The sequence below is a fragment of the Hippoglossus hippoglossus genome, chromosome 19, assembly GCF_009819705.1.
Source record: "Hippoglossus hippoglossus isolate fHipHip1 chromosome 19, fHipHip1.pri, whole genome shotgun sequence".
Taxonomy (NCBI): domain Eukaryota; kingdom Metazoa; phylum Chordata; class Actinopteri; order Pleuronectiformes; family Pleuronectidae; genus Hippoglossus; species Hippoglossus hippoglossus.
This window is the reverse complement of record NC_047169.1, coordinates 9550721-9576099: the sequence shown is the minus strand read 5'-3', so window position 1 is coordinate 9576099 and position 25379 is coordinate 9550721. Positions and strand designations below refer to the sequence as shown.

Here is a 25379-nt window from a genome sequence, read left to right as displayed (position 1 = left end):
ACAAAGATACACAGATAACGCATTCGCCAGCTGTTCACTTACACAGTTTACTAAATATTACAAAATATTAAGCAAATCTTTGTCATTTAGAGCTTTCTATTCAAACAAAGTACTTATTGATTTTAATGGCTGCATACAGATCAATGGGAAGAGGCCGGATAAAGAGGGCTTTAAAGGCACACATACACATCGCAGTGTAGTGTGACAGTCAAATATACTCTTTGCCAATTTATATTTTGCAGATTATATTTAGTCATGATGTTATTTTTAGATAAATTACAACCAGCCACAAAGCCGTGCCTGAGCACTATCCCTGTAACCACAGAAGAAGAGAGATGCACAAAAAAACAGGAAAATAAATTATGAGCCGAGCAGTGGAGGCAGAGGGTTCATTTTCAGCAATAACACTGAATCGAGGAGAAAGATTAAGATTTAGTGAGGAGAGGCTGGAGGACAATAAGTGGCCATTTATAATCCTGGTGACAATTACACCTCACGGAGGGGAGGGGGGGGGGGGGGCGATGTGTTTGCTGCCTCTTGGGCATGCGCTACCTCGAGCTGCTCGTCGAGCAACAGCTGCATCACCAGCTTTTGGATGCGGAGCACCTCAGCAGGCACGCTGAGCAGGGTAAACAAGTTGTAGAAAACCATGATCTGGAGGTAGGTCAGCACGGAGAAGCGAGCGTGCCACGACCTGCTGCCGGCCATCTACAGAGAGAATAGGGAGATCAAGAGACAGACAGAGATGGGTTGAGGTCTGCACAGAATCCCCCAAGCCCCTAAAGATGTTTTTATGTATCCTGCACAAACAAAACAATCTATAGTGGACATGTGGTGTTATGTTGTATGTGTATACAACATAACACCATTGTGTGTACAAGTTATTACCTTGTCTGAAGAAGATAAATCACCTTTGCAAGTATGTTTTTATGTGCGTTTGTTTGTTTGTTTGTTAGCAGCATTACACAAAAACTACTGGACGTGTTATCACTAAACTCGGTGGACGGATTCAATATTGGTCATGAAAGAACCCGTTAAATTTGTGGTGCAGATCCAGATCAAGGGTGCTGATCCAGGAACTTTTGTTTAACTCTTCTTTAACATTGCGAGACAGAGCGTTTCTCTACATTTTCATTTTCATAGGAGAATGATCTTGATGAGTATGTGGAATATGGTGCAGATCCACATAAAAATCTGGATCTAGTGAATTTGAATGTGGTTTCATGAGGGGACTGTTGGGTCTTGGCGGAGGTTTGCGCTCTTCTGAGTGCCATATCTAGTTTTGAATAAATTAATCCTTGTCTGCCAGTATTATCGTCACCCATCATAATGCTGAAATCTTTCAGCTTTAGTGCACAAAGCTAAAAGTGTCTACAGCCACCTGCTGTGTAGCATACAGAGATGTCATGCTAACGTAAAAGATGCTGATATTATATGCTGATAATGACAATGCTCACATTCTGATCTGAGATATGTTTACATTGTTTTCTACCATAGTTAAATTACTATATTCATTTACTAATTGGTGCTAAATGGTTGAGACTAATGGAATTGTCATTTGTTTTGCAGATATTTGGTCTTCAAAACAAAGCATTTGGACAAACTTTGACCTGATGTCGGCTCTAGATGAAACAGCCGGGGATCACCAAAGTCTTTACAATTCATCATGGCCATCTGCGTCACAGCGAATACATCCATCAACTGGTGGCGCTACAGTAAAGTCAGAGATAATCCAAATCATAAGCTTCATCCTTTGCGGACCATGAATGTGGAACCTCTCACTAGCTGTTGTGATATTTCAGTCTGGAACAACTTGACCGACAGTACCATCTACGGAGCCATGCCTCCGGGGGGCATGCTGCTGCATATTTAATAGACAAGAGACTGCAGTGATGGAAGGGGCTATGTAGATTCAGACCTCGTCACCGACTTCATCCCTGATCCGTCACGGTGCACAGTCTGGGGAACATGCACAGGTGTAGACGGATATTAATTAAGTGCGTTGAAAATGGTCTCAAACGTAAAGAAAAAAAAAGAACGAAGCGCCATATTAGCCGAGCTGCACGGAGATCCCAAGTGCTCCATCACACAGATGGCAGTGACTTCACAGAAAACGGGATTTCTCAGAAGCATCAAATTAATCTGGCAGCTCGGTGCATACATTAATGAGGCGGATTGATGGCTTCTCACGAAAAATCATTTGGCTCAGTGCCGACTAAACGAAGAGTCGTCAGAAAGTTACTGGGGGCGACAGAAGCATTAGAGGAACATGCATTAACTCAATTTGGTAAAAAGGGCTAGCGGTTTCCCTCTGTTTCCAGTCTACATGCTAAGCTATATATTAGTTGTGTCTCAGCAGTAGCTTCACATCCAGCATGCAGATAGGAGTTGTGTTGATATTTTTATTTAACCTCACAGCAAGAAATAGCGCCAGCATCTTTCCCATAATGTCAACCTATTCCTTTATATAGAGCAACACACGGTATCTTCCTCCTACAAGATAAAAAGGGTAAACAACGCATGCTTTCTTGCTGTGAGTTAAATGACAACATAAACGCAACTTTTCATATGCGAACACTCAACTGGAGGAAATGGAGGATTTAGCTCACAGGAAGAAATAAAGCATCTCCTCTAATGTCAACCTATTCTTTTTAATAGTAAACATGGCAATGCTTTCTAATCCCGGCTGCCATCTAATGCGGAGCCGTGGCCGCGATGGGGAGATATTCTGACAGCGTTGGAGAGAATACAAATTTCTCCACAGGGTTCCCGCTCTCATACAGCAGAAATATACTGTAAGCATCGCAAAGTAAGCAAATTAAAATAGCACAGGTTGTTTTTAGTCGAACAACACCTTGGGCACCATTAGGCTCTGAACACTGACAGCAGGCAGGTGGGCCAGAGTGTGTGTGTGTGTGTGTGTGTGTGTGTGTGTGTGTGTGTGTGTGTGTGTGTGTGTGTGTGTGTGTGTGTGTGTGTGTGTGTGTGTGTGTGTAACCTCTTCCAGAGCTGCCAGAACCAGAGGGATGTGCTCGGGATACAGCAGGCCCTGGGACATGAGAGAGAGACACGTGCGCGCATCCTGCTTCATCTCATCATAGCTCTCATCAATCTCCACCGGGGCAATCTGCAGGGAGAGAGAAACAGTGAGAGAGATGGAGAGAGGTAGGAAAGACACGGCTACGCACTTTGAGTAAATGAAGAGAGAAATTGAGTTTAATGGGCAAGTAAGATTGAGTGGGTATTAATGCTGTGCTGGGACCTGTGTGTGTGTGTGTGTGTGTGTGTGTGTGTGTGTGTGTGTGTGTGTGTGTGTGTGTGTGTGTGTGTGTGTGTGTGTGTGTGTGTGTGTGTGTGTGTACTGCGTGTTGGTGTACGTGTTAATACTGTGTGTGTGTGTTGTTACCTTGAAGAGCAGGGGCAGGAGCTGCAGTTGCAGCTGAACAGGAGTGGTAAAAGTTCGCCCTGCGCTCGCCATCAACCATTTCAACACTGCAAATGGCGCACACGCACACACAAACCACACACAAACCATACACACACACACACACACACACAGGGGAGATTTGGGATTGCTGCCAAGTAATAAAAACAGACTTGGTGCTGTGACCTTTCTGCGCTGCTCTGAAAATATAACACAATCTATCATGATTTAGCATCTAATGATTTGGATAATTTCATAACCAGATATTTATCTGTATCAAGGAGATTAGGGTAATAACACAAGCTGAAAGAGCAACAATGCGCAAATGTTAATATGAGCAGTGAGATCTAAATTCCCTCCTTGGTGAAGAGGTATCACACCACAGGATAGTTTGTGAGTAAAAATAAAACAATGAAGTCTTGATAAATACTTCTCCACCCCTACTGCTCGCTCAGTGTTTTAATTAGAACAAATTTCTTCATGTCATAGGATGTTTTTTTTACATTTTCACAGATTTTCTCCTCTGCAGAGATATGTGCTTTTCTAGTTTTTATACATTTAATTTAAAGCCTGAAGACATTTTCAAAGCTCCCTCCTTTGAGAGTGATATAAATCTGGTGGAAAATATTTAATCCTTTATTTATTTTTGTGAAGCTAAGAACAAATTAAATTTGTTTAAATTTAGTTTTGTTTGCTTGTGTTCCAGCAGGTTACTAACAACTAATTCTCCATATTGTAATTTTAATTCAGAGCTGTGGCTTAACTGCATACCTCTATTATACTATATTTGACTCCAACAGGATTTAATTGAATTGTGTCCAAAAAAAAGTATCAGCCATCTACTCTTTTTCAAATATTTAAATATTAAAGGGTCAGATCATATTGCAAAAACATGTATTTTTCATCAAACAAATCCCGGTGTATTCAGCCATGCAGATACTTTTGGTTCCATACAAATACATGAACAATTTGAGATTTCTTCCACCACTTTTGAAAGAGATGTTGAACTTTGGAAATCAAATTCTTCCAATACTATGAGATCCAACCATGAAATTCCACCCACAAATCACCATGTGCATGTCTACATACCACTGGAGTGAAGTAATTTAGTTAAGTGTAAATAAGAACTGACCCTTTGATTTGAATATTTAAAAAATAAAGGTTGCTGAAAAACTTTAAACTTTAATTTACTTGCAAACAATTTGTCGTGATCAAATCTGCTACAAATCACTGCACGATGTGACCTGTATAAAAACTGTGTAAAACACTTTCCAAACACTGAATTTGACTCCTTTCCATAACTAAGACTGAGAGTCCTGCAAGCACAACCTTGAAATTCCCTGTGATCCACGCCTCGCTTCCTTTAAAGTAGAATTAAAGGCTGGAATCAATAAGGGATCACAGCTTTTAAATTGTTTCATCTGGCTTCAGTGTGTCTGTCGGTTTCATGAGGAGCACAAGCTGTCCTGATATAACTTTCTTTTCTTTCCTCGTCTGTCACCATCTGTCCCTGGCCTACACATCATGTTCACCCTTCACACACTTTACATGCCCGCGTCCACATTCTGACCCGTCTTAAGCAGCTTGACAGCCTGGGTGCGCTCGTTCGTCTCCTGGGTGTTCTCCTCGTGGACGTGGTTGCGGATCTCCAGCTCCGACGTGAGGGGCTTGAGCCGCTCCAGGACCCGGGTGACAAACTCCGTCACGTGGGGGGACGAGGTGGAGCGGGTGTGGGGCAGGGCCACGTCGATCATGAAGATATAGGTCAGGACACTGGAGAGGGAAAGAGGGGAAGAAAGGGGGTGAAGAAGGAGAGGAAAGAAACGAAGAAGAAAGATACACAGTGGGGGCAGTTGAGGAAGACACGCAGATAAATAAAGAGGCTTTGCATTGAACAGCCCAAACAGTGCACACTAGATAATTAAATCATCATGATTGAGTAATCCAGAGGAGGTAACCCTGAGGTTATTTGGTACCTGCCGATACGTTCCCTCACATTCTTGTACACCTGGGTGAGTTTGGGCTCCAGGTAAGCCAGCAGCCTGTGCAGCAGCTCAGCAACTCTCCACTGCTGCTGGGCCAGACCTCCTTGAAGCACATACAGCAAACTGACAGAGAAACAGGGAGAGAGGAGGGGGGTCTGTGTTACTGCGGCACTTCAGCTCGCCATACGTCAGCTCGGGTTACTACAGCAGCCAGAAATAAGAAACCTCTGAAATACTGTAGATGACATAAACACAGACTTGTGCATGTGCAGCAGTTATTCATTCTCGCTGACACACACACATAAACACGAACGTGTGTACCTGGCGTCCCGGAACGAGCCGCCCTCTCCACTGAGGGGGCTCTCCATCAGCAGCTCAAACAGCCAGTGGAGTTTCCTGGGGTCCCGGCCCTCCTATTGGACGACGGCCAAAACAAAATAAATGCTTACTTTTGGAAACATTGGCAGCATGCATTTGCACACTGAGGAGCTGTGTGCAAATAGTCCCTGTACATTTACTTCCAACTGAAACAGAGACGTAATGCCTGGTTCCAAATGGTGGATGTACTATTGTATGGTAGAATGAATTACCTCACCTTACCACACAAAAACTACTGAACAGATTCCCATAAAACTTGGCTGAAGGATGTGGTACGGGTCAGGGAAGATCCAATTTAATTTTGGTGCAGATCCAGATAAAGGGGCACATCATATAAGTTATATTTTAACTTTCTTTACCATTGTGCAATTGGGTGTTTTCCACCATTTTCTCAGAGAATAATTCATGGATCTTGATGACAATGCCCCCCCTGCTCCTGGATCCGCCCCTGACAGGCACTAACAGTTTACGGCCATGCTTGTTGGCTGCAGTGCTGCTTTCAGCTAGATGCTAATGCCAGCTTGGTAACATACCGACAGTGACAATATTGACATGCTGACGTTAAGTAGGCGTATTGTTTATCATTGTTATCATCTTAATTTAGCATGTTAGCATTCTAACATGTGCTAATGAGCGCTAAACACAAAGTATGATTGACGCTGGTGGGAAAGCCATTAGGTGTTAGATCATACGCAAATTGAACAAATTGCCAGAGCCATTAGGATAAAGCATGGACCATAATGCTTGAAGATAATTTCATTGGCAATCCCTTAGTGTTTAGCATATTTCAGTGGTGGACAAACTGACAACATTACCATCCCTGGAGCGATGCCACTACATGGCTAAAAAATAATAAAGAAATAGGTAAATCAAAGAGTGTTTGTGCTGCAAATTGTGTTTTTTTGAATCTAATCTTCCCTTGAATGTTTGTTTTCATTGATTTTTAATCTTCTTAATCTGGATTTTTACATGAAAAATAAACAGATCAAATCCCAGATTCTTCAATGAGCTCGAAGATATGTTGCATGTGGAAATGTAAAATACGCATGTGAGCATACACAGTACTCACACAGGCGGTGGCGATGCAGGTGCCCCAGTCTGTGTAGGTTTCCACTGTGATGTTGTTTAATGCAGTTCTGATCAAAGGACACAAAAGCTGCCATAACCCGTCCACCTGCGCACACACACACACACACACACACACACACACACACACACACACAATAATAAAAGTTTTTATTAATATTGACTTTTCTTATCAAAAACCGCAGTTTGTGTTTGCCGTGTGTGTGCATGTGTGTGTGTGTCTCCAGTACCTTGCTGAAACTCCAGAGTTTGCTGCCTCTGATTAGTCCTGCAGTAATCTCACACACACAGCGCTGCGAGCTCTCATGGGGGTCGCTGGCGAGCTGCTCGAGGTGAGGCCATAGTAACGGCAGGAACACGTCACCATAGTTACGAAACAGCCCCTGTCAATCAAGTGTGAGCATGAGAGTTCGTTCTGTGTGGAGAAACCAAGGCCATTTTTTTTTTCCTAACCAAAGAAAGATGAATTACAGCCATTTGTTTGACGCAAGAGAAGTGTCAGCTGACTGACGGAGCACGATGAATCACAGCAGCTGATGACACACATTCCAGATCTGCGGAGTTCAATTCGGCCTTGGCAGATTGCGGGTGTGCTGTGTCACTTCTCTGTAAAAGGTTTGCCAGATCGATTTAGGACGAGAACTTAAATTGCACCTTGAAGAGACAGAAGCGTCGAGGGTTGAAGCTGTCTTTTCCTTTCCGATCCTCCAGAGACAGAAACCCTATAAGCTGGTCAATAAACTCTGGGTCTGAGAAATATTCAAAGATGATCTTTTCCCCCTGAGTGACACACAAAGACACACACAGATGTAGTAGTAGTAACACCGAGGCACCAGTGAGGGGTTTCATGTGTGCGGCAACAGTACGAGCACGCACCTCACTCATCTCCTCATACGTCAGGTCATCTTTTGGCTTTTCAGAAGCTGCATAGATCATCATTTCTCTGAAAGGAGCGGGAGACAAAGAACGGGCTGCTGTGATTTATAGATAACAATGCACAGGAAAAAAATATGGATAGACACATACTGTCTCCACATAAGCAGCAAGGATAAATGAATGATTAAAAAGTCAGTTAGTCAGCAAACCATCCGCATACCAAGACAGGCAGCCAGCCCTCCACCTATACATCAATGCCTCTATCTAGGCCAGGCAGTAAGTCGTTCAGTCGACCTTATCTAGGTCGGGCCGTGACAGGAAGTCACTTCAACACCCTGCTAGTTATCCTGCCCGAAGTCCGACGTGAAGTTAGCCACAAAGATAAGTATCAAATCAAGCAGACAGTTAAGTCAATCAGCTGTTTAGCTCCATCCAACTAAGCAGTTAATCAGCCTTCCAGTTTTTTAAATCCACCGGCTCAACCCTCAGTCATTCTCTTTACCTCGGCCACGAGTAGTATCCCCAGTGTGTTTTCTCCACATACAGCTGAGAGTCCCACTGTTCCTGACTCAGAGGTAGGTTGTTGCTATTGTACTGCAGCCAGCGATTGGCCTCGCGGTCCCCTACACACAAACCCTTGGGATCCTCTACACCACCTAGAAACACAATACAAAGACATGAAAAGCCCTGGACATACAGACATATACAGTAACAATGTGTGATGGGTCTTTCTACACAATTAAACAGCAGGAAAGATTTTGTATTTCAAGTTATTCACCTTTTAATAGAAAGCAAAGATATATACATATATTCTGGTCATACTAATAACTCAATGTTTAAATTACCAAAGAATGAGTCTGCACGTGGTGATGTATAATTTAATTAAAGCTATAACTGGTGCTGATATTGCTCTAACTTCCTTTGCGGAGGTAATAAACAGTTGTACATGTGACTGTTTATTGTGTGTGGCGCATACTCACTGATATCTGTCGGCTTCACTGCCTCTTTCTTTCTTGGTCGTTTCAGCTGTTTCAGGATCCCGGCCATTGCTGAGATCGCCACCTGAGAAAGAAAGACCAAACAGAAAGAGAAAGTGAACGAGAAAGAAAAGAAAGAGAGGATATACAGGAGCAAAGCCACATATCCTGAGAGAAGTTTGCCATCGTCTCTCAGAGTTGAGGCCACAAAGTGACCCTGAGCTACAATTTGATCCAGATCTACAGGTAGCACACTTTAATTGGAGCCCCACATAAACACAGTGGCTGCTCGGAGTCCAGTCGAAAAGTGCTTCAGGCATTAAATGTGCTGTCTGTACCTTTGTCCTAATCACGTTAGTGGGCTTGGATATGCACTGGTAGGTTTGACTTTATTCTCTGGCATTGCAGCTCCTTGTTTTTCTGCTGCGATTCCACGGCTCTTAGTTTTTTAGCTACTACTACTTGGCTTTTACACAGGCTCCTTTGGAACAATTGTTGTAATTACTTTGTCAGTATTAGCATAGCAATGCATTTTATGTTTTAGAAACTATTTAAAACCTTAACTGGGTCCCATACCAGTGCTACACATTGATTTTATGCATGAATGTGTTTGTTATAAAAAAAAATGTCTGCAAGTGCCGTGAAATTGAGACACACCATCTGCCTTGAAACCATGTAACTCCAGTCCAAATGATCAATTATGTCTGTGGTCAAACAGAATTTAAATATTTTTACCATGGTGATTATCCAGTATGACATTTGTGTCTATGAGGTTTGATATGAACTGCTTGTTGCATGCAATGAACCAGATAAAAAGCTTTTAGTGATGCTCGTCTCTGTCCTTGTAACCCAGCGGAATATCAAATACTTAGACTGTTCACCTCTTGTCCACACAAACACAACGTCAGATTGACACACACAGCTGCGGACCTTGCGTATACTGATGGAGTCATGTATGAGGCCCTGTGTGAAGAAGAGGACAGCGTCAGGGGGCAGCGGGTGATCATCTCTCAGCAGGAGAGACAGGAGGTCTGTGGCCATGTGCTCGAACTTCCAGGGCCTGAAACAACACGCACACACACGCACACACGCACACACACACATTAGGGAACATCAGGACAATAACAGATAAGTGCTTTCATTGTGATAAAAATTACAATGCATGTATGCCACGGGAGGAGAGAAGTGCTTTTGAATCAGCTACTGGATGTGGTTATCTTTGTCATTTAAATCCTGAAATAATAATAACAATACATTTGCATATAGTGTTAATGCATATACAGTTGGAGAGAAAACCTACAGGTCTCTGTCTTCAAGGCAATCCAAGAGCTCATTGACCAGCTTCTCGTACTTCCTATAAAAAAGAGGAAGAAAAAAAAGTCAGTCAATGGTTAAAAGAAATGAATAAATGCAAAAAGAGTTTCCAGCTCTTATGCAACCTTGAGAGAAGCTAAGAGTATTGAAACTGAATGAGTAATAGCAACTACAGCGATGCAGTTAATATTCATACCTAGCAGCCACCACGTTTCTGATTCGCTGACGCTGGAGCCCCTCTTTCAGCTCCTCTACGGACGGTGCCTCTAAGCAAGGCATGGGATTTTCAGACTGTGCGATTTGATTGGCTATGTCTACACATCTCTCGGATACCTAGAAGTGGACGTGGACAAATTTTTAAAAACAGAGAGATGAGGGTAGTGTTTTGACTGCTATCAGACACGTTGCTCACTGTGAAATAAATCCCGATAGTGTCCTGCTGGCGGTTGATCCGGTCAATGATCTCATCCAGCAGTGCACCGATGGAGGGCTTCTCCAGGGTCATGGAGGGCGACAGGCCACAGCGGACCAGGGCGGGCCACACCTCCCCAACACAGGACCAGTCCCTCACACTGGCCAGACACACACCACTATGAAAGCCCAGCAGGCAGTACAGAGCACCCTGAGCAACACACACACACACACACACACACACACACACACACACACACACACACACACACACACACACACACACACACACACACACACACACACACACACACACAGTATGAAGACTTAATTAATATGATGGATGAAAAACAGGAGTTGCATGCTGGTTTTTAAATTTAGGGCAGGATAACTCCCAGCCTGCGTTTCTAGATACGTCCGAAGGGTCAGACACATTCATGTTCAGGTGTCATCTGTGAAATAAAATAATTTTAAGGCAATTTCCTAGTTATAAACTAAAAATACAGTTTTCATGGATTGGACCTTTTGTCCTCCCCTGACAAACTGTCAATTGTCCAGTTTGGCAAAATCAATGCCACTTGAGGCAACATCTTTTTTAAAGTAAAAATACTTTTTAAAGATAAAACCAGTACATTGTAAATCCAATGTATGTGAGCAACCAAACCGCTAACACTGAAATAGCAGTGTGCTCTCATGTATATTTTAATATAAGACAAGACATTTCTTTGGGACTGGCAACAGTCCACCACACAAGAGTGTTTTGAAGAAAACTTGTCAGTGCTCGTCTAAAGTGGGAATTCTGTGGACTGTACTCCTGGCTAATAGCACCATCAAGGAGCTCAGGAGATTAAATATGAAGGCAAACAGTAAAGCCTGGTCTTATTTTTGTAATACAAATGCTGCCCCTTTTCTTTATGGATGAGGACATTTTTTGTCTGAAACCTGTAAGATTTAGCGTTAGCATTTGTTACCAAATCAATGTGGTATGGTATTAGAATGACATCATGTATAATAACATAAATTGTATTATTATTGTCAAAATAGAGTTTACAATGTGCTTCACAGAACAGGTAATTGAAAGCCAAAAGGTATAAATCTTAAATATGTTATTTGTAAAAGAAAAATCTAACAAATAAAACTCAAACATCAAACTAGATAAAAGAACATTTTAAAAGACACTGGTGTTTGTTCTCTGATTTCACCCTGTCTCCAGTCTAACCATAGATAAAGTCAACAGGAAGTGGCCTGCAGCCCTCAGGCAGAAATGTAAGCAGAGAAAAGGGCAGCGATGTAGGATGGGGCCAGGCCTACGTCCACCTCAAAACAAGCAGTAAAACTTTAAAATCAATACTGAGGGCCACAGGTAACCGGTGCAGCGAGGGCACACAGTTATAAGCCAACTCCAAATTTCAGCACCACGGACAGTGACCAGCATGAACAACTGTATTTGCGCTCACGTGTGTGTGTGTGTGTGTGTGTGTGTGTGTGTGCGTGCGTGCGTGCACCTTGAACTGCTGTTGCGTGCTGGTGGTGTGTTGTGGTGAGAGCAGTCGCAGGATTCTGGGAATTAGGTCTCTGTAGGAGAAGCTATAGATTCCCAGTGCAGCTGTCAGCACATTCTGGGCCCTGCTACGTACCTGCAAGGACACACACAGATATATATATATACATGCATCCCCAATTAATTTCCATACCATGTGAGATATTTACATTTATGCCACCAGGAAAATGGAAACCAGCAGATGCTCTGATTGTATTTTTCCCTCATTAAAATAAATGAACAAATTAATGAATGTGTGTTTTGTCGCTCGTACCTGACTGTAAGTGCTGGTAGAAAGCAGCAGCAGATCGCAGAGCAGCTCCTGATGAACCACTTTATATTCACTGCCCTCCACCACCAGCTTCCTCATCTATTTACACAGAAACACACATTTTTTAAATATTCAGAAAACAGCAGGCTCTGACTAAGAATGACAGAATTTACTTTATGTGCATGTGATCACAGCTGCATCTGTGACCCTGCACAGAGTGCGTGTGTTGTTAACCTCATGCTGGAGTAACACCCGGTCAATGAGCAGCGCTCTAATGTGCTGCTTTTTCCCAAGGAGCTGCAAAAGGAAAAAGGCAACATACTTAAATCTCCCTCCCCAGTGATTCATTGAAACTGACAAGAAATCAGTGGCCTTGTGCACTTTTCCAGCTCACCCGGTTTTCCATGGACTTCTTGACGAGGGTGAAGCTTTTCCAGCGCGAGTCAAACTCCTTCTTGTGGGTGCCTCGGAAAAACATGAGGTCATTAATGATCTGCAGTCAGACAGAGAGAAAGGACGCTGTGAGACCTTACTTGGGCCAAACATAGGAAGGAATAATAACATTTTCATAGATGAATAATAATAATCAAAACACAAGGAATAGATACCTTAATGATGACAAACAGGGACTTTGTGTCATCCTCCGATTGCTCCAATATGTGATCTGGATGAGGACAAGTGGATATAGATTGTAATGAAGTTAGGTTTGGGAGCAGGGCCACACCTCAACCACACCTCTAATCACATGTCAAGCTCACATACACCAGATTAATCCATTAATATCTGTTCTCAGATTCTTCGACCCATCCTTTCTTTTGCTTGGAGAGAGAGAAAAGAAGAGAACAAGGGAAAAGCCCTGCACATATCTATTCACACCTTAACTTATCACTACCCACACCCCTTCGTCTTCTTTTCCTCATTTCTACTCTCATCCCTTCATCCACCTTCACTGATCCCAACCCTCATTCCTTCATTCTCTTACCCTCATGCCAATCCTCATCCGTTCATCCTCCTTCCCTCATCCCTTCATCCACCTTCCTCATCCCTTTATCCTCCTTCCCTCATCCCTTCATCCTCCTTCCCTCATCTCTACCTGCATATCTTCATCATCTTTTCCCTCCCTCCCTCAGTCATCCCTTCATATTAATTTGGTGCATACCTCTTGCATGTCACATATTTCAATCTCCATTGAAACCTTTAAATCACACATTGTTGGGGCGTGGTCCTTGCTAGTGAATGTGAATTACAATTACATTCAGCAGAGAGAGAGGAGGTAAGAGCTGGAGTCTTCACTCACGTAGCAGCAGTCTCATGGTTTGGTAGATGGACTCTCTGTAGTTCTCCCGTGAATCATCTGGAGAGAAGGACATGCACAGACACAGAATAGAGGATGATCCAATATATCACGCACTAAAACTGCTGGTTTGTGTGTTATGTGTCCAATTGATTGTGTTTTCTTACTGTAGTCGACACCTATGTGCAGTTTGATCTCTCCCAGATTCACCATAGAGGGCACTCTGGTAGGAATCAAAAATAAAGGGAGCAAAACGTGACAAGACTGCAGGAAATTTGTTTTTCACACACACACACACACACACACACACACACACACACACACACACACACACACACACACACACACACACACACACACACACACACACACACACACACACACACACACACACACACACACTGTATGTGTGTGTAGCTGCAGGTCTTACAGGTCAGATACGTGTGGTCCATCCAGAGGGGGCAACATGCTTCCAGCTCCAAGAAGGCAGTGCTGCACAATAGCAAGACTCTGCAACAGCTCCTCCCTGTGAATCATGCCACACATTGCAGTGATTTTCATAGCAGAGTGTGTGTATGTGTGTGTGTGTTCTAGGTATTACTCATGTTGTGGGGCAATAAATCTTGTCTTCCTGATGGGATAAAAATTAAGTTCCCAACATGTAAATCCAGACATTTTAAGGTGAAGACAAGTTTTAAGGTTAGATTAAGGTTGAAGTTTAGGTAAGGGTAAGTTTAAGGTTAAGGTTGGGTTAAAGTTTAGGGTTAAGTCAGTAGTAACTATGGGTTAAGGTTGGATTAGGTCCCAGAGAAGTCAATGTAATGTCCTCTAAAGTAATGGAGTGAGTAAGTGTGTGTGTCTGTGATGCATTAGTTTGAGTCTTTAGAGGTGTTTCAATTCTCCAAATTCAACTTTCCCCTGTTTGTGCTCCTGATTAGACTTTGAAGCGTCAGGATTCAAAACAGATGTTAAACTTCAGGTTTCATTTTATTTTGGACACAGACACGTCATTTCTCATTAATGAAAGGCTATGGGTTGCCTTTGTTCTGTTTGTGTGTGTGCCTGATTACAACTAATAAAGAAAATGGGGGAGAAAAAAAGAAAAAAATGAAAGCGCACCTGCTCATTGGCTGATCTCCAGAGACGTGGCCCTTGATTCGCTCCAGCTCCGGGTGCAGGAGGCGGGACAACAGCTGGAAAACAAAGTTCTCCTCCTCTGTGCTTGGGACGTGCCAACACACACCCAAGGCCGCCACATCTCCGGCTCTGCCCCAGTCCTGGAGAAAGAGAGAGAGAGAGAGAGAGAGAGAGAGAGAGAGAGAGAGAGAGAGAGAATTTCTCAGAAAGTAGAAAGAGAAAGAGAGATGCCAGTTTTTCCACTGGAATGACTGGCACATACAAACCAGCACAATCAATCCCTCTCAAACCCACAGGCCCGTTCATCTCCTGGTGTCGGATTATTTGAAACACATGTAAACAGCTACCTAAAATGAACCAATGAACATGTTGTGTCACTTTTTAGTTTGGTTCATGTCCTATCTGCTAACATGGAGGAGACCGGTATTTATGACCTATTGCCTACTGCCACCTGCCATCAGGGGGCGATCAAGATGAGCTTGCTTCACTTTGGAGAAGCTGTCCGGATGTCTGTCTTTATATACAATCTGTGGTCCTGTCACACATTTAGCTGTGACTGTTGGCATAAAGGCAGACAATCAATTCTTTTCTAAATCCATGTTCGTACCTTTTACACAGAGAGACAAAGCAGAATAAAAGGTACAACATTCCCACTTTGACCAGCCTGTGTAAAAGGGGCCTTAGATAGTGACTAGTATTAGCTCATGTGCAGTTCGGTCCAGCAGTGCAGCCATTTGATCTCAGTTTGATAAACGCTTTTTAATTGTCTTCATGGAAGTTGAAATTGCAATGCAATTACCATCCTGTTTAATTTAACTGCTGATGATGATTCTAATTTAACTTTTTACATTTCCTAGAAAACTTAACTGTTTCCTGTCACTGACTTGATACTGTGATAACTGTAATGATGCTCGGGGACGTTAGAAAATAAGCAGGAGCTGAAACTGTGCAGTTAGAAACACGGAACAAGATTTAACTAAAGTTTGTGGGATAAAACAATGGTGATTGTTGTTTTGTGTCTTAAAGCAACAGCCTTTTTGTGCAGTAAAGCCTTGCAATAGTGTGTGTGTGTGTGTGTACCCGTATAGTGAGGTCAGTATCAAAGCCTCCAGAGGTGCTGCGGTACTCGGTGGGATAGATGAGGGACAGCGACCGGAGTGTGTGCTCCAGCAGACTGCAGGCGAGAGTGTAAGCCTGTTTACAGCGCAGACGCACGCATACACCAAGGATCCGCTCCAGGTCCCCCTGGTATTTTAACAGCTGTTCACCATCCACACGGGCAACCTAAACACAACACACACACACACGAGACACAGGCAATTCAGTGGAGAGCTGTGTCTTAAATATTGAAGTTCTCCCGTAAATCACAGCATCTGGCTCACTCCCACTCGCGTGAAGCTCCCAGGAGTAATAAAACAAAACAGAGAGGGTATCAATATGTTCTGGTTAACGACAAAGCTCTTTGATATTTATGACCGTGCAGGGTGCACGCTGCAAAAAGTGTCTTTGAGTCATCTTTTTTTTTTTCTTACACAGCATCACAATTGTAGTCTAATTCTGAAAAAACAAACAGAAGTGTCTGTTGACACCTTCAAGTAAGGGAGGAGGTAAATCTCTACAGTTCTAGTAAAGAAATATTCTTAAAGTTCATTGATCTGTGAAGGAATCAGGTAAATATGTGGACCCCACTATTCTATATTTTGAATAATATTTGAATTATAAAACCAGAGTTATTAGGAGGAATATTTCTTGGAGTGTTGAAGCTCTTGGGACGTGATAGATCCTCGTCTCACCTCAGAGAGCAACTGGAGATTCCACAACAGCTCCTTATCCAGCTCATCTTCACTCTGCAAGTCCTCATCTACACAAACACACACAGACACACACACAGGTCCTGACTGGAACATGTCAACAAATAATGGATGGACTAGGATGAAATGTAATAACTTTGATGATAACATTTTATTTTTATTAAAAAATGTTACATGACCAAAAACCTGCGAAATTACATTCCCATCAGCCTGAGCTGAGTTGGGTTTATTGACATGTTTGCACTGTTCTGCAAGCATGTTAGCATGATAACGTTAGCACTGTGCTCAAAATACATCAGTCAACAACTACTGGATAGCCTCAAACAGTTGCTAGCATAGCTGTATTTTTAATCATATTGATATTTTTTTTGTTGCTATTTACACACATAGGATTGTTGGATTGATCGTTGGTGTACATGAATACATAAATGATATTTTTTAATGCAGTACCTCCATAATTGTGTGACACTTATTTTCGTTCAATCTTGCCTCACACTTCACCTGCTAAAAAGCTACTTTGGCTTGTTTAATCACCAGAAAATACACACGGACTGGGATTTTTTGCTCCTCTCTTGACTTCACACTGCGACTAATAAGGCTCCTAATTGTTCCGAGATCGCTGTGATCTGATAATGTGTTAAAATCCCAAGAATGAAGATCTATCTTGACTTTAAAACATTTGGTTTCATTTAGCAGGGAATGAACTTTTGAATGAACTCGTTCAAAGCTCATTAAGACTTTGTGCAAACACAATGTCTATTACTACAAAGACACACACACACACAATGTGGTACTGACTGTCAGTAATCTGGAAAATGACGCTGCAGCAGTGAGGGACGAACAGACTGAGAGACTCGGCGGGATGACACTGCAAGTACAGACACAAACCCATTATTTAGATACGAAAGCAAAAACAGCAGAAAAGTACATCATTAGGGACCGATTCCTCTAAAATGACTAAATTACAACTTCCTCCAACAACTGTAAATTAAAATCTCCAATGATCACACATTCATACCTTTGCTGCAGCTCGACACATGTCGGCCACCATCCTGCCAGACACACATGTCTCGAAGATGTTGGAGGTGGCAAAATTATAAACCTTCTGCAGCGCCACCTGACAGGAGGAAAAAGAGACAATCAGATGATGTAAATCTAGCGGCTCATTTGTATGTATTGTACACATTTTGTGTAAGTGTGATTTTCTTCTATACACTGCACATAATAGACATAATTAAAAACATATGCTACTATACATGAGGTTTAGATGAGGGTATTACTGCTAACGTTGGATGGACTTAATGTGAATAGTTTTGGATGAATTTAATGTAATGGTAGTGTCATAGTTGATTTGAGCTTATTCGATTAAGAGGGGTTTGGCAACACCAGCCCAAACTGAGCCCCGTCTGCTTCGAATCGTATTCTGTATATAAAGATGGACGACATCTCGTCTGTTGTACAAACATGAAGTCAGAACATCCTGGATACAGGTGCCACCATCTTTGGGCTTTTGACGTCATTCGGATCCAGAGTCAGTCTCTAATTAAAACCTAACTCACCGCAAAACCTGGCACCTGAACAAACATCAGAGTGATAAGAACTATCTAAAACGATCTTTGATAAAAATGTATTTGGCATGACCTATACTGAAGTCAGCTTCAGTATAGGGGGGGTCAAGATGATGGCTTCACTTTTGAGGTGCCGTCACATCATCTGTCTTTATACACTGTCTATGCTTCAAAACAGTTAGAGGTATAAAATGGAAGAGGTGTCTGGTGTAAAGTAACCAAAACTGTTCCCACTTTGGCAGAAACATTTGTGATCATGTTTCAGGTTATTGAATTAATGAACTTAGGTAAAGACAGTGATGTTCCCTTTAAGACAGAGACGTGGTAGAGAGGAGCGCGTTTCCTACCTTGTATACCTCTGTGGAGCACTGTGTTAGGACGGTGCTAACAGTGGAGGACAGGCCCAGCTCCACCAGGCTCTCCAGATGAGTCTGGGTATCCGTCTCTGTCTCATCTCTGGTCTGTTCCAGGGTACTGCTGTCTATCAGAGCGAAACACCTGCACGAGCACAGATACACACACATACTGTACTTAAGCACAGACTTATACATCTGTCAGCAGTGAAAATGTCAACAGCGTTAAGGTGAGAAAAACCCGTGACTGTGAAGCTTCACTAAGTGACAGTTTGACTGGTTCATTTGTCTCTACCTGTCCAGGAACTGGAGAACGAAGTCTTCGAACTCGGCTGAAGCAAAACAAAGATCTTTCTCAATCTGAGAATGAGAAGCAGAGGTTATGAGTCATACGTGCGTTCGAATGATACAAGTATGCTTTATTTCATGTCTTTGTACATGTGAACTGCTTTTATTCCAAAAAGTGATTTACCCTCGGGGATTGCCGATCACGCCGGCGTAATCAAATCAAATAGGTGTATATTGCTTTATGTTGCAGTTTTATAATTATATCTTCACTTTTACAACCTGCATTTGCATGTTTGTGATCATGTATCAAAAGGGTGCATATGTTGATATACTATGTCAAAATGAAAACAATAATTGTCTGCTTATATAGGCCATTTCGTACTGAAAAAACAAACAAGATGCCATCAATGCCATGGGAAATAGGAGCTAAACCGAAATGTTCAGACAGAGGCTGAAAAGACGGACTGTAGAGATGGAGTGTGAAGACAGTTATTTCTGAACATGAGAGCAGGTACAGTAATAACACAAATTAAAATTATGAATATGAGCATAATATGTCTCCTTTAAATATGAAACAGGAGCAAGGAGATGTTACCTGAGCCAAATTTAGCACAATGACTAGAAACAGCTTTTTGTGCTTTGGCAACCTCACAGCAATAACAAGACTCCAGGAAAACCCACTACAGTGTTTTTATGCTTTTGTTTAGTACAAATGAAACAAACATGTTAAATAGTGAACATTAGAGGTGCCGGTAGACAGACATGAATGTGATGTGGTGATCGAACTCTTCCTTTAAGAAACACATATTGAAATCATTAATACCAGTTGCTTTTTGCTTATTATTGTATAGATGTTTATTTAATCCCCTTTGTGATTAAATAGTTCATGTGTGTACCTCTGTGAGATCACTGTGTCGAGAAGGAGCGGAAGAACAATCCACTAAAGGCACCAGAGTGGTGAAGGTGGCGATGAACTGGAACGTTATCTGGACAGAGTGAAAAAGTGGGAAAAAACAGATCAATTGACATCGTCTGACGAGAACACGGCCAAAGTTAAATAACAGAGCAGATGTCAGCCAAGTAACTTTTCTAAAAAAAGTATTAATTTAGCCTGGTGTGATGGATTAATGTAGTCTGGAGACAATGAGCGCACCAAAAGAGAAAACCAATCAGTTTTACAATCCAAGCAGAAACTGAAGACTGGGCCACATTAATTGTAAGTTCCTCAAACTGAGATATTCATCCCACTTTCAAGGATTATTAATAGGGTAGAGCAGAGTACGCTAGAGAGGAATTTAATCAACAGGAGCTGCATTGTCTACTCACTGTCTAACAATTCTTCTTCATTACTAATCAACACCTCCATTACTCACCATGCACTTGCTGAAGTCGTTGGGGTCCACCCCTGGCAGACAGCCCATGAGCAGTGGGAGAACGTGCGCACGGCCCTCTGGGTAATGGTTGTTGGGGGAAACCAGGCTGCGGGCCATGCCGATCATGCAGCTGAGAGTGGCGGTGAGGGTGTGCGGTTCTGTCAGGGTCTCCATCGCTGCATAGGTTCTGTTATATGCGAGACGCAAGGAGGTAAATGAGTAAAGATACCAAATGAGGTGAAAGTTGCAGGTGTCTACTTGTCTTCTGGGAGCGAGGCAAGGTAATTATGGCAATTTGGTTGGTGATTATCAACATCATCAACACTTGCAGCAGTTGTGTGACACAGAGCTCATGGAGGAAACAAAGGTATGCCCCATATAGCATCAGTGTGCAAATGTCTAAATCGGTAAGCAACTATTTACTTCCTGTTAACATCCAGAAAACCTCAAATCATGTTTTATATTATCAACCCCAAAATCAAAGTAAGACAATGAATAAGAATCGGAAGTTGATCGATATTCATAAATCCATATAAATATATGTTTGATAGTGCATAAGTTCCTTTTGACATCGTTCATACAAGACAAATACTTACTTCTCAAGTACGGGTGGTATGGCAAGTTCTGGTGTAAGGAGAGCCAGGTTCTGCAGAGCGAAGGCTGCGTCCGTACTGCCGGTTTTACTGCACATCACCAGAGGAGGGCACACACACACACACACACACACACACACACACACACACACACACACACACACACACACACACACACACACACACACACACACACACACACACACACACACACACAAACACACAAACACACAGTGAGATAATCACAGATGACCAGTCTTTGTCAAAGACTACATGGTTAAATTATCATTGAATAATTGTAGAAAATGTGTCTTAGATTTCTCGCTTAATTTAACTAACTAACTGGACAGGGCTTTGTTAGCTGAGGAAAAGAACATTAGTGAACAAACAGTGAACAAAAGCTCAGGATGAAAACTCGGACGCCTGGAGGAATTGTGGTCATTAAACGCAGATTACAGGGACAGTGCTGCAGAAATATCACACCTACTCCCACAGTGACACCTATGGTTTCTAATTCTGCCCGAGTAGAAACAGTTTCTATCCGTCTTCCCACGTAGCAGGAGATCGTCTTGCACTGTCTTTGTTTTTAAATGTCATCTTACAACTTATTTTTAGAGAACTGCTCTACTGAACAACCAATATCATCCTTGTTGAGTTTACTTTATCACAAACAATTTATCTGTTGCTCAATTTCGGCAATGCTCCTAATTTAATGTTTTTATGCACTGTTATTAATACTGTGTTGTTATTGTAGTGATCCACCTTCATTTATTCCCACTATTAAGAAATGAAGCCTAAATCTCCTGGATAAGACTCTTGACATTTGGAGCCACCTGCTCGACCAATCATGAGTCAGTCTAAGCTGTCAATCATGACATTTCACCCTGTTTTCTACCATCATATAATGAATTAAACCCACACAAGTTTGATTTATGTCCCAATTGCTTATGTGGAGGCAATGGGATTTATGATTTACACTGCACCTAGCCACTAGGTGGCGATCAAGCCGCTTTGGCTTTACTATTGGGGAGCTGTCATGTCGTCCATCTTTATATACAGTCTATGGTCCATACTATTAACATATAAACTCCCCATGTCATGTCAATTTTGGTTCAGTAATTATATTATCTTATGCATGTGTATATGATATATAGATATTTGTACCTACATCATATAGGTGTATTTAGAAGTGCCGATGTACTGTATTCATGCACATGTCTTATACTCCTTGTACTAATTGTGCGTTAAAATTTCTCCAGATCTCTTAATGTTAAAGAGCAAGTGTCTCAACTCTTCATGCTCACATAAAGAAGGAGAGGTTGTTTTTCTGTATTGATGTGTCACTATGGCAGTCATCAAAGTGTAGTACCTGAACATAGCCAACAGAGTGGCGCCAATGAGACTGCGGGTGAACTCCTGCAGGTCTGCATCAGTCAGCTGCTGACACTCAGGAACCACTGTGATCCAGTTGGGTTCAGTGTGGCGTTCCCTGTGCACACGGCGCACAACACTTGCCGGGAGCCGCTGAAGCAGCCGCATGAGTCGAGACTGCAAACACACACACACACACACACAAAGGCGTACGTGCTTACATATTCAATATTACCTTTATCGTCTGGAGACACATTTACACAGTCAGTCGTAAACAGATCACTGATATCGTTCTTTTCTCCAGCACTTGTGCATGTCGTTATTGTGATGTTAGTGTGAAGAGAGCCAGACGAGTCCTGAAGGACAGGTTCTAAATCAGAGGCGTGTGACAGCGAGCAGCTGAAAACACATTTGCATCTTTCTCACAGTGGGAAAGTGTGTTTCAGAGAGAGAGAGAGAGAGAGAAAAAGAGAGACTTACCTGCCAGCGACCATGATTGGAGGGGTGGTAGAACGAGGCAATGCTGTTGAAGAGGCAGGTCAACTCTTTCTGTGCAGGGTTTCCTGGGCCACCCTGCAGGAATATAAAGTCGGTAGGCAACTAAGAAGCTACAATGAAAATATTTTTTATCCAATAATGACATTTTTCACACCTGAATGGAAAACTCAAATTATTTTCGGGCTGTGCAAATGTTCTATGTGTGTATTTAAAGAAGAAACAGTAATTGGGTTCGCTCTGGAGAGGAGTGGCACAGTCTGCAAAACACAGTGGAGGGAATGTTGCTGGTTCCATTCTTCATTACCTCTCAGAAGCAACAGAGATATCGTTCAAGGCAGAGCCAGCATTGCTAATCACAATCATATATTTTGGTCCTGCCCTGTCCTCCTCGCTTACTTGAAGAATATCCATCAAACCTCCAAGCTACGTTGACCGAGCACTGGACAGACCTATTTCATCAAATATATATGAAGAAATTGACTTATTTCCTCAGAGTACTGCAAGATAAATTTACCAAAATATGCTTCAGGTAGATTAACTTTATCAGATTCTGAAGACGAGCCATGAAATGTGTGTATAACTGGCAGATTACCATTCCTTACAGGAGTTATCTTGCTGCACATAGTTCTGTTTTCTGGAAACAGAAATGATACGAGCAAAATATGGGCGATTGGGAAGGAATCTAATAAATTACCATCTGGATATTTTATAGTGTTTTCTTATGGCTGTTTCTCACCCCTTACTGTACATAAAAATTTGGAGAAGCGAGATCTTAATGGTGAATGTAATGGAAAGTGATATGAATCTGGATGTTTTGTCTTACCCTTAAGCACTTGATGTGATATATAATAGACAAAACAGGCACATATCTACTGGATATCTATAGCATGAATCTTCAGGAGTCGTCCCTGTGCGTACCAGAAGTGCTGTGATCCACAACACCAAGTGTCCAATGTCGTAGGCGTTGGTAAGATAACGCGGCGCCACCATCTGACTGACCCCAACTGGAAGGTTTAGACTGCGCAGGATCCTGGTGAAAATCTATACACATACACACATACACACAAACACACTTATGATGGAGAGTTTCACCTAACACAGATGGCCCAGCTGTTGCCAATACATAGACTCCAATGCATCTCAAAATATCTGTAAATGACTCACTGTGGGAATATAAGGGGTCCAGTCCACGTAGCCGAGGTTATCATTGGCAAGTCGAGCAAATAGGTTCACAAGGTGCTGCAACATCAGACAAACATTCACCGTGAATACGAAGAACATTCCCACAAGTCAAGGCTGTCATTCCGAGAATTAAATATAGCCACTTTAAAAGAAAGAGAGCGAGACAGGCACGGTGGGTCCACTCTGGGCCAAGAGGCTTCGGCGAAAAACAGAGCTTAGACACAAGTGGAAAATCTATTTCTGCGAGTCAAGTGGAGACCAATACTCGGATACTTCAATCATCCTCGTCAGGAAATGAAGAGAAGTGCAAATGAATCTTTCCATTCGAGGAAACAGGAAAGCTACATCATGAATCATTGCTCAATAAGTGAAAAATATCTTTATAAATCCTCCATTTGGTGTTGTAGATTTCTGAGGAAATGCGAGAGGAGGAAGATTCATAAATCTTTAACGCTGGACTTTTATTTTGCATAAAGACGTTAATTTAATGAAAGTGGACAGTTTGTAAATGTAGGTGTCACGATTTAAAACGACAGAGAAAATACCTGAAATACTATGTGTGTATGTTTGTGTCTGCGTGTGTGTGTCTCATTATAGAGAATTGTGTTCCTTGTAGGAGGAAAAAAGCAAGTCCACATAATGCAAATCATCAACACCATTGTGTGTGTGTGTGTGTGTGTTTTTGTCTCACCCCTTCCCAGCTTGGCTGATTTTGCACTGCCACCCAAAGGTTCATTAATTCATCAAACCACAACCTGAAAAAACACACACAGAAAACAACCTTTATATTCATATCCGCTGACCCACACGCACAGCCACGGCCACGGACGCACAAACACACACACACACCTGAGGCTGAATTCCCCTCATCTATCTCTAATTCCCCAAAATATGAACTCGCTCCCTCCCTCGTGCATTCTGGGAGAGCGAGCGCTAGAGAGAAAGAGAGAAACACTGGAAAAAGAGTATTAAAGATGATGTATTGTGGAAACTGCAGAAACTGCTGATGAAACCAAGAGTAAATCCAGACAAATAGCTCGCGAAAGAGTGAATATAAAGAATTCACTGAACACTGTGAAGAGGCTCGGTAGCCACAACTATGAAGGGTGTGCAGGTTTTCCAGGAAAGAAAAAAATATCAGCAAAACAAAGAGAGGGAAAACACTGCTAACACAAGAAGAACGCTGTTTACTGAAGCTCCCAGGTGCAAGGGTGTAAACGCTTGCAGAGACGGCAAATGTGGTTATGGACATAAAATGTACTCTTATGTTTATGCATTTTGATGCAACCAAATCCTAAAACTCCAACACATTTGACCTAATTCTGTTGCTCTTCATATAAACAAAAGGGTGGTTTTGCTCAAACTTTAGGAAGCCTTTGTGTTAGCTCTGGCTCCGACAAGCTGCACTTGGCGTCCAAACCTGATGCTAGGCAGAGCCATTCAAGTTGGCCCACTTACTGGAAGCCCTGGTCGTGTTCCGCCAGGGGCATGATGGTGGGCAGGAACAGCTCCATGTTGCTGATGGCCTTCTGCATGACCACGTCGAACACGCACAGCAGGGGGCGCCACTCATCTAGCATCTCCTTGGTGGACGAAGCGGGGAAATACCTGGGAAAGTACACACACACACACACACACACACATACAGT

General features: G+C 42.4%; 1 protein-coding gene across 3 annotated transcripts in view; it reads right to left on the bottom strand.

The window, feature by feature from the left end:
- The window catches only part of LOC117752553 (proteasome activator complex subunit 4B-like), a 38573-nt gene that overhangs the window by 3820 nt on the left and 9374 nt on the right, over window positions 1-25379 (bottom strand). For all 3 annotated transcript variants that reach the window (XM_034569976.1, XM_034569975.1, XM_034569977.1), the window contains 40 exons: window positions 25189-25338; window positions 24422-24485; window positions 23713-23787; window positions 23467-23589; window positions 22531-22623; window positions 22049-22227; window positions 20683-20769; window positions 20087-20273; window positions 19610-19699; window positions 18721-18785; window positions 18420-18570; window positions 17523-17621; window positions 17303-17372; window positions 16487-16554; window positions 15774-15977; window positions 14676-14833; window positions 13987-14082; window positions 13724-13779; window positions 13560-13616; window positions 12871-12926; window positions 12657-12755; window positions 12497-12559; window positions 12266-12361; window positions 11957-12088; window positions 10453-10662; window positions 10237-10373; window positions 10027-10080; window positions 9657-9786; window positions 8730-8811; window positions 8252-8405; window positions 7750-7816; window positions 7528-7653; window positions 7104-7256; window positions 6857-6961; window positions 5731-5822; window positions 5401-5532; window positions 4995-5197; window positions 3407-3492; window positions 2999-3127; window positions 553-708 (listed from right to left, as the gene is read on the bottom strand). In XM_034569976.1, coding sequence (XP_034425867.1) covers window positions 553-708; window positions 2999-3127; window positions 3407-3492; window positions 4995-5197; window positions 5401-5532; window positions 5731-5822; window positions 6857-6961; window positions 7104-7256; window positions 7528-7653; window positions 7750-7816; window positions 8252-8405; window positions 8730-8811; window positions 9657-9786; window positions 10027-10080; window positions 10237-10373; window positions 10453-10662; window positions 11957-12088; window positions 12266-12361; window positions 12497-12559; window positions 12657-12755; window positions 12871-12926; window positions 13560-13616; window positions 13724-13779; window positions 13987-14082; window positions 14676-14833; window positions 15774-15977; window positions 16487-16554; window positions 17303-17372; window positions 17523-17621; window positions 18420-18570; window positions 18721-18785; window positions 19610-19699; window positions 20087-20273; window positions 20683-20769; window positions 22049-22227; window positions 22531-22623; window positions 23467-23589; window positions 23713-23787; window positions 24422-24485; window positions 25189-25338 — 4534 coding nt within the window. The remainder of the gene's footprint in view (window positions 1-552; window positions 709-2998; window positions 3128-3406; window positions 3493-4994; window positions 5198-5400; window positions 5533-5730; window positions 5823-6856; window positions 6962-7103; window positions 7257-7527; window positions 7654-7749; window positions 7817-8251; window positions 8406-8729; window positions 8812-9656; window positions 9787-10026; window positions 10081-10236; window positions 10374-10452; window positions 10663-11956; window positions 12089-12265; window positions 12362-12496; window positions 12560-12656; window positions 12756-12870; window positions 12927-13559; window positions 13617-13723; window positions 13780-13986; window positions 14083-14675; window positions 14834-15773; window positions 15978-16486; window positions 16555-17302; window positions 17373-17522; window positions 17622-18419; window positions 18571-18720; window positions 18786-19609; window positions 19700-20086; window positions 20274-20682; window positions 20770-22048; window positions 22228-22530; window positions 22624-23466; window positions 23590-23712; window positions 23788-24421; window positions 24486-25188; window positions 25339-25379) is intronic.